Source organism: Cervus elaphus, chromosome 7 (assembly GCF_910594005.1).
Source record: "Cervus elaphus chromosome 7, mCerEla1.1, whole genome shotgun sequence".
Classification (NCBI taxonomy): domain Eukaryota; kingdom Metazoa; phylum Chordata; class Mammalia; order Artiodactyla; family Cervidae; genus Cervus; species Cervus elaphus.
The window spans coordinates 19,856,295-19,868,563 of NC_057821.1; the positions used below are offsets into that span (position 1 = coordinate 19,856,295).

Genomic DNA, 12,269 nt, shown 5'->3' on the forward strand with positions numbered 1-12,269 from the left:
AACCTGAGCTCCCTGCATTGGGACCATGGAGTCTCAGCCACTGGACCACCAGGGAAGTCCCAAGTCGCCTTTATTTTTTAAGTTTCTTATATATTCTTTCAGAGTTTCTTGATGCACATATAAGCATATATAAATATCATTTTTGTTTATCTCATTAAAAAAATTCCAAAGTTAGTATATGGTACACATTGTTCAACACTAGGTTTTTTTATGTTTTTTTCTTTCCTTTCACTTGATAGTATATCTTGGAGATTTTTCCACATCAGTACAAAGAGAACTTCCTCATTCTTCTTCACAGCTGCACATATAAGGAAGAACTTTCTAACAATTAGGGCTTGTTTTAAAATAGAACTCTGTCACTGGGAGCATTCAGGCGAAGAGCAGACAGGGATGATGGAGCTGAGATTTATGTGTCAGCGAGGTAGTCAGGCTAGAATACGGCTACTGTTCTTCCAGCTGAGATTTCCTCATCCTGTGTGTTAAGTTGTCCACAGAATTAAAGAGCAGTTAAAAAAACTCCAGAAACAACATTGTTGTTCTGTGTCTCTGACGGGGTTCTGACCTGGGGGGTCAGCCGGCCCTGGGGTGGGTCAGACTCCAGAGGGCTGAATGGGCCATCTCAAAACCCAGGGGCTCCCAGTCAAGGTCCCGGCTCATCCTCTAGCCCCATTGGGAGCTAACCTGGTCCATCGTGATTACCTGGAGGGAAGGATTCCATTCCAGAAGAGTCCAAGCCATTCTTTGGTAGACACGGTCTCACCGGGAGGTGTCCTTCATGGTGACCCTGATCAGGGTTCTTGGCCTTCCCCAACCAGTACAAATGGACTAGAGGTCAGACAAGAAATTCAGGTAAGGCTTTACTGGGGCTCCTGCCTCAGCAGGAGGGAGCAAAAACAAGTAACAGGTTTCCTTGCTTGTTCCCCAGGGAGAGGGGAAGAGCTGGTTCCTTCTATGGGGTGAGGGTATCCAAGGGTCGTTGGGCTGAAAGAGTGACTTAGGCAGTTTGCCCACACCTTGGGGGGGTGTTGTGTGCAGGGGGCACTCTGCTTTTGCTCCCAACACCCTACTCCTGGCCCTTCAGAAGTAGCAGTTCTTTTTGTTATTTGATATCTCGTTGTCCAGAATCTGCCCAACTGCGCATGCTCAGTTATTTTTGGTCCCTTAGAATTTCTTTGTTTTGCAGGCACTGCCGCAAAGAGTCCAGGTCCCAGGTCTCAGCCTGTCTTAATAGGATGCTAGTTTTGTGCCCCATTTCTCTGCCTGCAACTCGCCATCTCTGGTAGAACTTTGCTGGGTTCCCAACAGGCATCAAATGCTCCAGGACTTTCCTGCCTCCTGCTCTTTGCTGGGTGTTCGATTTGAAAAGAAATGAGATTAGGTCAGCTTCCTTCTACCAGCAGCTCCCAAAACTGGAGAGTAAAGGTCTCCTGACTTGTGATTGCAGAAGGTGAGAAGGAACTCAGGGTGATTGCCCGGGTGATGGAAAGATCCCTCAGGTCTCAGGAGAGTCTGAAATGTCCCCTCATAGAAATGAAGCCTTTCTGCTCCACTGATCTATAAAAATGCAGGTCCCATTGAGAGAAACAACACAAACATGTTTCTGGCACTAATTCCTTGGTGGGTGGGAATAGCTGAGAACAGAGCTCCCCACAGGGCACTCAGACCAGGTAGCAAGAGGAAATACAGATGAGACTGCTAGGAGAAGATGCTAGAAACAGATGGGAAGGCTTCTGGGAGCTGGCCCTGTGCTGGGAGTCTATGGATACAGATCCTAAAAGGAATCAGTCTGGTCTACTTGTTAGGATTCTTAACAGAGAATTAACAGCAGCGATGGTTAACCTTGCCTAACTCAAGGTTATAAATATTTTCCCCTATGTTTACTTCAAAAGTTTTATAGCTTTAAGTTTTAGGGCTAGGATCAATTTTGAGTTAATTGTTTTATGGAATGTGAAATATGGATCAAGGTTCTTTAAAAAAAAATACTGTATTTTTTTTTAAAAAAACATTTATTTATATATTTGGCTGCATCCTGTCTTAATTGCAGCACGAGGCATCTTTGTTGCATCATGCGGGATTTTTCATTGTGGCACAAGAGCTTTTTCTAGTTTTGGCGCACGGGCTTAATTGCCCCCATGGCATGGGGGATCTTAGTTACCTGACCAGGGATGGAACCTGTGTCCCCTGCATTGCAAGGTGATTTTTTAACCAGTGGACCACCAGGGAAGTCCCAAGTTTCATTGTTTTGACATATGAATATCTAGGTATTTCAGCAACATTTATTGAAGATAATTTCCTTTCTCTCCTGAAATGTCTTTGCACCTATGTCAGAAGTCAATTGGCCATATACCTGTGGGTCCACATCTTTTGGGGCTTCCTGGGTGAGTCAAGGGTAAAGAATCAGCCTGCAATGCAGAAGTTGCAGGACATGGATGCAGGTTTGATCCCTGGGTGGGGAATATCCCTTGGAGGATGGCACAGTATTCTTGCCTCCAGCATTCTTGCGTGGAGAATCCCACGGACAGAGGAGCCTGGCAGGCTACAGTCCGTAGGGTCGCAGAGTCGGACATGACTGAAGCGACTGACCACACATGCACACATGCTACGTCTTTTGTATTCCTGAGCCCCACTCTGTTAAAGCCCCTGCTCAGGGCTAGCACGTGATCGGTGATAACTGCTTGGGGATATAACTTGACTGCAGGCATTCAGAGTTTTCTCATTAGATCCAGTTGAATGTGGCTGGGCTTGGAGACAGTAGGGCAGTAAGGAAGTCAGACGGTGTGAAGGTGCCGTTGTTCACACTGCTGGCTCTTGTTCACACTGACTCAAGGTTGGCACTAAATAAGTCCAGGTCAATCTGAGTTCCTGAAAGATGCTTTAGGAATCAGCTTTCTCACCAAGCCAGTAGGTTTCAGAGACCGTGCTTCCAGTTTGTGAAACTTAGGGCTAAAAAACTCAAAATAACTGTCAACAGAGGTTATCTTTGATTCCCAGTAACTCCCTGTAGCAGTGATGTCCAATAGAAAGATAACACAAGTTGTAGATATCACTTGACATTTTCTAGTAGATGTCTTTTAAAAAGTGAAAAGAAACAGGCAAATCAATTTTTTTTAACATAATTTAACTTGACAGATACAAAACATGAAAACATACAAAATATGAAATCATCAACGGGATATTTTATATTTTTTTGAACTAAATCTTCCAAATCTGGTGTGTATTTTATAACTATAGAGCCTCTCAATTCCAACTATGCAGCACATTTCAAATCTCAGTGGCCACATATGGCCAATGGCTACAGTGTTAGACAGCAAGGCTTCTGAACTTGCCTTCACTCCCTTTCTTCAAATCTTTATTCCATAGAAAAGCTCTTCTCTCTAGAATCCAGCTTCCATTGCTTATCCTGTTGCCGGAAGGCAAAAATCAAAGGAGGATTAGAATATCCTGAGGTTGGAAAATAGAAAAAGAAAACCTAAATCCGTATCAAACAAAAGTTCATGGATCACATTTTACTTACAGTGTAAGTAAAGCGGGGAAGAGTTGGTGCGGAAGGCTTTGTGGTGTGTGGGCTCACGAGAACCAGGCTATTGCTTTTCAGGGATTTTGCAAGCCAGCTTGCAAAACACAGCCATTAATGAAAATTAAGATATATAAACTTTCCATTGACTAGAGTATATTAAAAACATAAGTAATAAATATACGATACACACTACTCACCACTTCCTAATTACATGACTCTACTTTGCCATCACCTCTTATGACTCTGACATCTCAGTAGCAGAACCACTTCATGATGCTGTGCTTCTCTTTCCAACTCTGAGTCATAACTTGAAATTGATAGGAGTATTTACACCACAGAAAATGGCAACTCTACAAGTCAGGGCTCTACCCCAAGATTTGCTGGTTTTTAAAACTTTACCATCATGTCCCTGGGAAGGCTCTAGAACATGTCCGTTCAATGAGATGAAGGGTACTGGGCACATTTTACATGTTCAGTAAGTGAGGTTGCTCTGTTGATAATGAATGGAAATCTGAATGATTTCCAAGAGGGAGAGGATGTTTGGTTTGAAACAGCCTGTATCATTTCTGTAACTTTTTTTTCCACATACTCCTAATGTTGGCTTTTCCAAGTGTCCAAGAATGAGGTTGACCTAGAAGTTTCAGTTTATGCTCAGTGGAGCCTTGATAATAAAGTTATTCTCTAAGTACTAGCCTCATTCCCAGTGCTCCAGAGCAGTGGTCCCCAACCTCGAGGGTCTAATGCTTGATGACCTGAGGTAGAGCTGATGTACTAATAATAGTACATAATGCTCTTGAATCATCCTGAGACCATCCCCAACTTGGTCCATGGAAACAATGTCTTCCATGGGACCATTCCTGGTATCAAAAAGGTAGGGGACTGCTGCTTTAAAGGATGGAGACAGAGAAAGAAGGCTTGACAGCCTACCTACTAGATAATTCATAGCCATTCTCTCCAAGAGGTTTTCTTTTGTTTACCTACATTTTCTAACTTTTCTACAATGACATTCCAAGTTTTAACTAAGTTAATTTTAAAAACAACACTTAAGAATGTTTCAGAGTCTTCAAAGACCTATTTCGGCCTAAGAGTGCTATGAGTGGGGAGAAGCATATTAAATATGAAAGGGTTTCAGCTGGACTAGATGAATCAAATCCCTGGATTCCCAGCGTTTGAGATGAATCAATTAAAAGGAGGCGAAACAGGAAGACTGCAGACAGGTCTCTGTGAGTCCCAGAGTGTTTGCGTTGAAGTATCCTTCCTCCCACACGAAAGCCCCCATTCATCCTCACAGATGACATATGGGATGTCGATTAATGAATATGGATTTGATGTGACTTCATCTTTCTGCCAAACCAACTCACAGAACTAATTCCACTTTTGACTATGTTAAATGAGGTTTTAAAAAGTGTATTAGAGGATCACTTTTGAAGTCTTTTACCTAGATCAAGGGGTGCATTTGGGGGAAAACTTTGGGGACAACCCTTTCCCCATACACCCACGGCTGGAGCCATATTTTGATGTCTTTGATTTATAAAGGGAGAGGCTAGGGGGATCTGTCTTGAGAGGGCTTTGACTTTTAAGGGATTCAACTGGTTGAAACCTTATGTGCATTTGGAAATAAACTTCTTTTATATCATAAAAGCTTGAAGGTGGGATGGGACCCCAGAGGTCAATACTGTCAACCTAAATTGGGTGCCTGAGTCCCCTTGTTAAGGCTCTACCTGGTTTCGATCTTTGCCTGACACACCTCCCATGACAGCCCAGTCCATTTAAAGTATTGTCTATAGAAAGTTTGGCTCACGTTGATCCTGTGATGTACACCCATTTTTCCTAGGTCTAGAAGATGGGGGTAGGGACACACTTGGATGCAAGATATTGAGATCGATATAAGAAAGAAAGACCATTTCTTAGTAACTTAATGTAACATGACCAGCACTCACTAAGCTATCCTTTCTGAGCAAGGCTCTGATTTAGGCACTGTGGGTGATATAAAAATAAATAAAATAGAGGCTCCATCCACATAAAGTTCACAAGCCACCATCTAGCATGTGTGTTTATATGTGTGTGCACACGTGCACATGTTCAGCCATGCCTGACTCTTCCTAGCCCCATGGACTGTAGCGTGCCAGGCTCCTTTGTCCATGGAATTTCCCAGGCAAGAATACTGGAGTGGGTTGCTGTCCCCTACTCCAGGGGATCTTCCTGACCCAGAGATTGAACCAGTGTCTCTTGCATCTTCTTCATTGGCAGGAGGATTCTTTATCTACTAGCGCCACCTGTGAAGCTTCCTAATGCATGCTGCTAAGTCACTACAGTCGTGTCCGACTCTGTGCGACCCCATAGATGGCAGCCCACCAGGCTCCCCCGTCCCTGGGATTCTCTAGGCAAGAACACTGGAGTGGGTTGCCATTTCCTTCTACAATGCATGAAAGTGGAAAGTGAAAGTGAAGTCGATCAGTCGTGTCCGACTCCTAGTGACCCCATGGACTGCTGTCCACCAGGCTCCTCCGTCCATGGGATTCTCCAGGCAAGAGTACTGGAGTGGGGTGGCATTACAACAGCTCAAATACAAGGTACAAGATGAGCTGATGAAGGCAATGGGACCAACATTTGTCGAGTACCTCTGAAGGGCTGTCCTCATCATGGATCTCATGTGATCCTCATGGCTTGTGCATTAAACTCCCTGAACCGCATCTTCCTTATTTGTGAAATCAGATGTTGGACTCGATGTCCTCTGAAGTTGCTTCCAGCCATCACATCCCATGATTCATCCCGCCTTTCCCGGAGGCCCTAGTCTTCCTCTCCTGGGTTGGGCTGGCTGGGGGAACGGAGAGGCAGCAGACATGTTGTTCTTTTCCCCGCTCCTTGTGGGATGCACTGTTGACTTCAAACCAGTTTGAACAAAGCACTCAGGAATAAACCACAGAGAACCATCTAGAATTGGCAGAGGATAACCCTATGACCCCAGAGGCCTTTTCCAGCTCTAATTTTTATGATTCACTAATTTGCTGCACCACACTCTGTCCGGGAATTCAGAGTTCAAAAAAGATGCAATGTAAATTGCTGGAGGTAATGAGAAGGTTGCTGGCACCGTGGGGCCAAAAGCGTGGTTTTCAGTGAAATTAAATACAGGGAGATATTTAAAGAAGCCAGAGACTTTTTTTTTTTTCCCCTGAGAGACTCCCATTTTAAGGTTGGTAGGGTAAATTTTGGGTTTTCGTTTGCAGTGGTGTGACTAGGTTTTTGCTCTGTTATGACTCCAATAGAGCTGCTTATCTGTTTTATAACCTCCCTGAAGGTCTCGGATGCAGACATGGTTGTTTAGCAATGAGTTCTGCTGTAATTAAAAGACAATCACTTTTGAAGTGGGAGCTGCTCTAGGAAGACAAGTGTGCTATAAATATGTATGACTTCTTTGAGGAAATTGCTTATGGCCAGGAGCAGTAACTTGGTATTCGAATAGTCTCATGACTTTCGGCGCTTGCTACATTTCCCCAACTCTGGGGACTCTTTATGCCTCTTTGCAGCTTTGCATTGAAATGATGTCATGGAGATAAGAGACAAGCAGGATATTTGTTCCAGAACTACGATATGGCCAGGAGACCAGTAAGCCAGTAGCCTTTGGTGCCTCTGGGAGTTCAGTGAGGCTTGGTTTCGTGGGAGGATGGAAGGAGCGGACTGGCCAGCCAAGTGCATACCTGTGTAGGAGGATAATGAGTAGTCAGTACAATGGAAGCATTTCTTTCCTGGGTGCACATTCTGATGTAGCTATAAAGCATACACCGTGCATGCTTAATAATAATGTCTTAAATCCCATAGAAAAAAAAAATTCCCATAGAAAGGCACCACTTTGGAGAGTGGCCGGCATCCCGGTGATTTTCCCTCTTGGTTGGATCATGTTGCTGTTTTGGGGTTAGGCATCAGATGAAGACGTACACCTGTGTTTAGGGACCATGTTCTCTAACAAAATGTATCTTTAAATGTTGGGTTTGTGGGATTTCCCTGGTGGTCTAGTGACTAAGACTCCTCGCTCCTAATGTAGGGGGCCCGGGCTGGATCCCTGGTCAGGGAACTAGATGGTCAGGTCCTGCATGCCACAGTGAATACCCAGCACAGCCAAATAAACAAACAAATAATTTTAAAAAGTTGGGTTTGTACTCAGAACCTGCACTCAACAGAAGCACCTGAGGCTGGATGCCATAGAAGGAAGAGTAGATTCATATCCTTCATCTCATATGCTCTTTGCAACAAATGACTATGAAGAAAAACACCAGGCTTAATGACTATGATTTAAATAGTTATTTTCTGCTGTTACTATCTATCTTTCTCTCATTTTCTTTTCCCCTCAAATGTGGACATTTGAAAGTGCAAGATAAATGGGTACATGATGCAAACAAACTGTGTAAAGATGAATATGTATTATTGCCTTTGTTTTTCACAAGAATCCTACATACTAAGTGGTGTTATCCCCATTTTGCAGATGTGAAAACTGAGGAAGGTTCATGACTAGCAAAAGTTCAGGTAATGAATAGTGGTGGAATTTGAGCTACATTTCCAAAGCCTGTGCTCCTTTTTCTATGTCTGACAGACTGGATATATGATTTATTTATTTATTTTTAAAGCATTTGTTTGGCTGTGTCGGGTCTTAGTTGCGGCACGCAAGACCTTTGATCTTTGTTGCATCATTCAGGATCTTAGTTACGCTGTGCGAACTCTTAGTTGCAGCACATAGGATCTAGTTCCCTGACCAGGGATCACACCCGGGCCCCCTGCATTGGGAGCATGGAATATTAGCCATGGGACCACCATGGAAGTCCCTGGATATATATTTTTGAAAGGAGGATAAGAACATAGGAAGCACAGGAAGGAAGGAAGGATGGAGGAAGACTTGCAAATAAGAAACAGACATTTATGGAGTGTCTGTTACATGCCACTTCCTGCATTTTGCGTATCTCGTGTTCCAGGCTGTGTTAGTTTCCTCTGGCTACTGTAAGGAATTATCACAGACTTAGTGGCTTAAACAACAGAAGGGCATTCTGTCACAGCTCTGGAGGCCAGGAGTATGTGATCAGTATTGCTGGACTAGGGGCTTCCCTGCTGTTCTAGTGGTTAAGACCCCATGCTAACAGTGCTGGGGGCACTGGTTCAAACCCTGGTCGGGGAATTAAGATCCCACATGCCATGCAGCATGGCCAAAAAGGGGGAAAATATTGCTGTGTTGAAATTAAGGTGTGATCAGGGCAATACTCTCCCTGGAGGCTTGAGGGGAGAACCTGCTTCTTGCCTCTTCAGCTGCTGGTGACTGCCAACATTCCTTGGCTTTAACCACATCCCTCCAACCTGCTCTGTGGTCACACTGCCTTCTCTTCTCTGTGTGGTAAATCTCTCTCAGCTTCTCTCTTTATAAGGACACTTGTGATTATGTTTGAAACCCACTTGAATAACTCAAGATAATCTCCTCATCTCAAGAATCTTTAACATCTGTGAAGTCATTTTTGCCATATAAGGTAACATTCCCAGGTCCTGGGAACTGCAATGTGGATTTCTCTAGGAGGACCGTTGTTCAACTGATCAGACATCCTAATCATGTATGTTCAGGATTGCCCTAAGCGAACAGCTTAGCCATTTGTATATTTTGCTGTTGTTGTTGTTGTTTATTTTTCTGACTAGAGATCATTAATTCTGTGCCTCACCTTTGAGGTCCACCTGGACTGAGGAAAGAGAAGAGTCATTTACCACCTGAGTTTGCCTCACATCTATATTTGTGAAAAATTTTTTTTAATGTGTTATATGTGGTCGATCCCCATTCGATATAAGAGGCTTAATTTTTGCTTTGGGTAAAAAGCAAAAACATTACATGAGGGTAATGTTCAGTTTAGATACTGAATGTATGGTTGCCCTGGGTCATGGTTTTTTCCAGAAGGCTACAACCTGTCTGGTGCCCACATCTTCTGAAAGCAACAGGCTCACATTGCCGCGAGAGAGACAGGGCGAGCTCTGCAGAAGGGCTGACCGCAGAGGCACGGGAGAGGTTTGATGAATGCTTCGTAGTCTGTTGGGGGCGTGGAGTTAGAGGAGCTTTGAGAGGCCCTCAGAGACTGAAGCTGCAGAACAGGATGTGACTTGAGCGTGTTCTATGACCTCTGAGTGGAGGCCTACGATTTGGAGGGGGTGAGGAGGTGTGCACACAGTGAAGGGCTGATGGTTCCTCAGAATCTGAAGATGCCAATAGGATCCCGGCACCATGATGAGGCCATGAGGAAAATTCACAAGGGCCAGACAGCTCTTCTAGGGTATAGGAGGTGCTCCCTTGCATGGAGGGGACAGGTGCTGGCTCTGACTGGAAGATGAGTAAACCCAAATCCCAGTGATCTTTACCAAAAGCTTGAAGTTCTCTTTTGACTTGGAAATGAAGCACTCGGATGTCCCTCCATCCAAGGCACATTAAATTCAGGTCATTTCCACCCTCCTCCCAAACCAGTCCTCTCTGCTGATGTATCCATTCTGGACAGTTGTACAAGGATTCTCTCAGCCACTTGGGACTCAGTAATGATGCTGCATTCCCTTAGCTTTCTCCCTCAGACCCCTTCTTGAAGAGGCAGGTAGCCTAATCATAGGACTGTAGGATCTGCAGTAGACAGAGAAACCAGGAACATAAACTGTGTTAGAATCAGGCTCTTCCACTTCATTTGCTGTATGACTTAAGATCTACTATTCAAGTCTCTGAAAAATCAGGATAACACAATAAATCCAACCCCACAGGGTTATTGGGAGAGTAAGATAATAGTAATAGTTATTGTTGTTTTGTTATTCTTTCTCTTATAGCTTCTACTTCAATTCAGGCCTCAATCATCCCAAGTCAGGACTATAATAGATTCCTTTAAATCAGTAATTTCCAACTCTTTTAACCATGACCCAGAGTGAAAATTTTATTTTTATCTCATGACAGTACAAACACCATCACAAAATGGAAATACGTGTTTCATGAAATACTCTGGTATTTTCCATTCTTTTCTCACTAATTGCATAAAAATTTTTGTCTCAGTCTATTACATTGATTTCATGACCACTAGCGAGTCAGAAAAGGGGTGGGCCATGTAGAAGCCATTGTGAGGACTTTGGATTTTATTTAGTTACTTATTCAGAAAAGAACTCTATGGCTTATATATGTCTTAACCATGCTGTTAGATACATTTTCTTTTACATTCAATTTTTTTTTGGGGGGGTATTTTTTTGGCCCTACTGAATGGCATGTAGGATCTTAGTTCCCCGACCAGGGATCAAACCTGTGACCCTTGCACTGGAAGCTCAGGGTCTTAGTCACTGTACCACCAGGGAGGGTCCTACACTCAAACCCTGGGAGCTCACTCTGCTGTCCTAACTGTGAATCCGCATCATTATCCTCAGTGAAAAAATCCCAAGTCGTACTTTGAGAAGAAGACACCCCCAGGATTCCATCTTCACTTCCTCCTAACAGTGTGGTGCCCCCAGGCCCCAGCCAACCTGATCTCTGGATAACCTTTTAATTTGTGAAGAGCTTTATAGTCTCTCTGTTCATTCTCAGCTAAAAATAACTCAGTGGTCAAGATCTATCACATTTCTGAATGCAGCTGGGGGATCATGTCTCCATGCTGGGGTGTATCTCACACTCTGAGCAGTCTGACCTGACCTTTAACCTGGGATGCACTCAGGGCACCAGGTAATGTGGCACCTGTGGATTACCTGGGCTTTATAAATCGGCCTCATGCATGTCCTTAAAGGAGCTCACCTTGTACAGCTCATTTTCCCATTTCACAGGCTTCAACTCAAGAGGCCTTGCAAATCTTACTGCCTTTATCCACCTATTTAAGAAATACTTCGTCCTCTAGATGCCTGTCTGGAGTGCGGACATCACATTCCTCCCAAATACTAACAGAACCTACAAATAGTGAGTCTTGAGTGAGAAAGGCTAAACATGCATTAACAGGGCAGAGATTAACGGGCATTACTACTCAGTCCTCGAAACAGCCCATGGAGGTGGCTACTAATGTTGATCTCCTTTTGTAGAGGAGAAGATGAAGGCATAGAAAGGCTAAATACTCTCTCTCTCTCTTTATCTCTTTCTTTCCTTTTAATATGCTTCAACACAGACAGCAGAGCCTGGCAGGCTATAGTCCATGGGGTCACAAAAGGGTTGGTCATGACTTAGGGACTCAGCACACACACAATATTTTAATAGGGCTTCCCAGGTGGTGCAAGTGGTGAAGAATCTGCCTGCCAATGCAGGAGATGCAGGAGACTCAGGTTTGATCCCTGGGTCGGGAGGATCCCCTGGAGGAGGAAATGGCAAACCACTCCAGTATTCTTGCCTGGAAAATTCCACTGACAGAGGAGCCTGGTGGGCTACAGTCCATGGATTCACAAAGAGTTGGACGTAACTGAGAGCAACAACCAATATTTTAATAGTTAATATTGTCTGTGTCATGTGGAGATAACTTATGGACTTCATATATATACAATTCATTTTTTTTTGTTATATTACATATATACTTCACTCATCATGTCACAGATGGAGGATAGATTTTTTTGTTGACCTTAAAGCAACACCCATTTATTAATTCATGGTTTGTTAACTTACAGAAGTCTGGGGACTCTGTAGGCTCTGGGGGAAGAATGTACTTCCAAGGTCATTTGGGGGTTGGCAGAACCAAATTCCTTACAGGTATAAGACTGAGTTCCCCATTTCCTTGCTGAATTTCCAACTGCTTTATGT

General features: G+C 43.8%; 1 protein-coding gene across 1 annotated transcript in view; it reads left to right on the top strand.

Moving 5' to 3' along the window:
• Nucleotides 1-8,004: 8,004 nt before the first annotated feature.
• Nucleotides 8,005-12,269, top strand: part of LOC122697145 (vegetative cell wall protein gp1-like) — a 44,976-nt gene continuing 40,711 nt past the window's right edge. Inside the window, exon 1 of the mRNA XM_043907639.1 lies at nucleotides 8,005-8,038. Within this exon, the coding sequence (XP_043763574.1) occupies nucleotides 8,020-8,038 (19 nt within the window). The 5' untranslated portion in view covers nucleotides 8,005-8,019. The remainder of the gene's footprint in view (nucleotides 8,039-12,269) is intronic.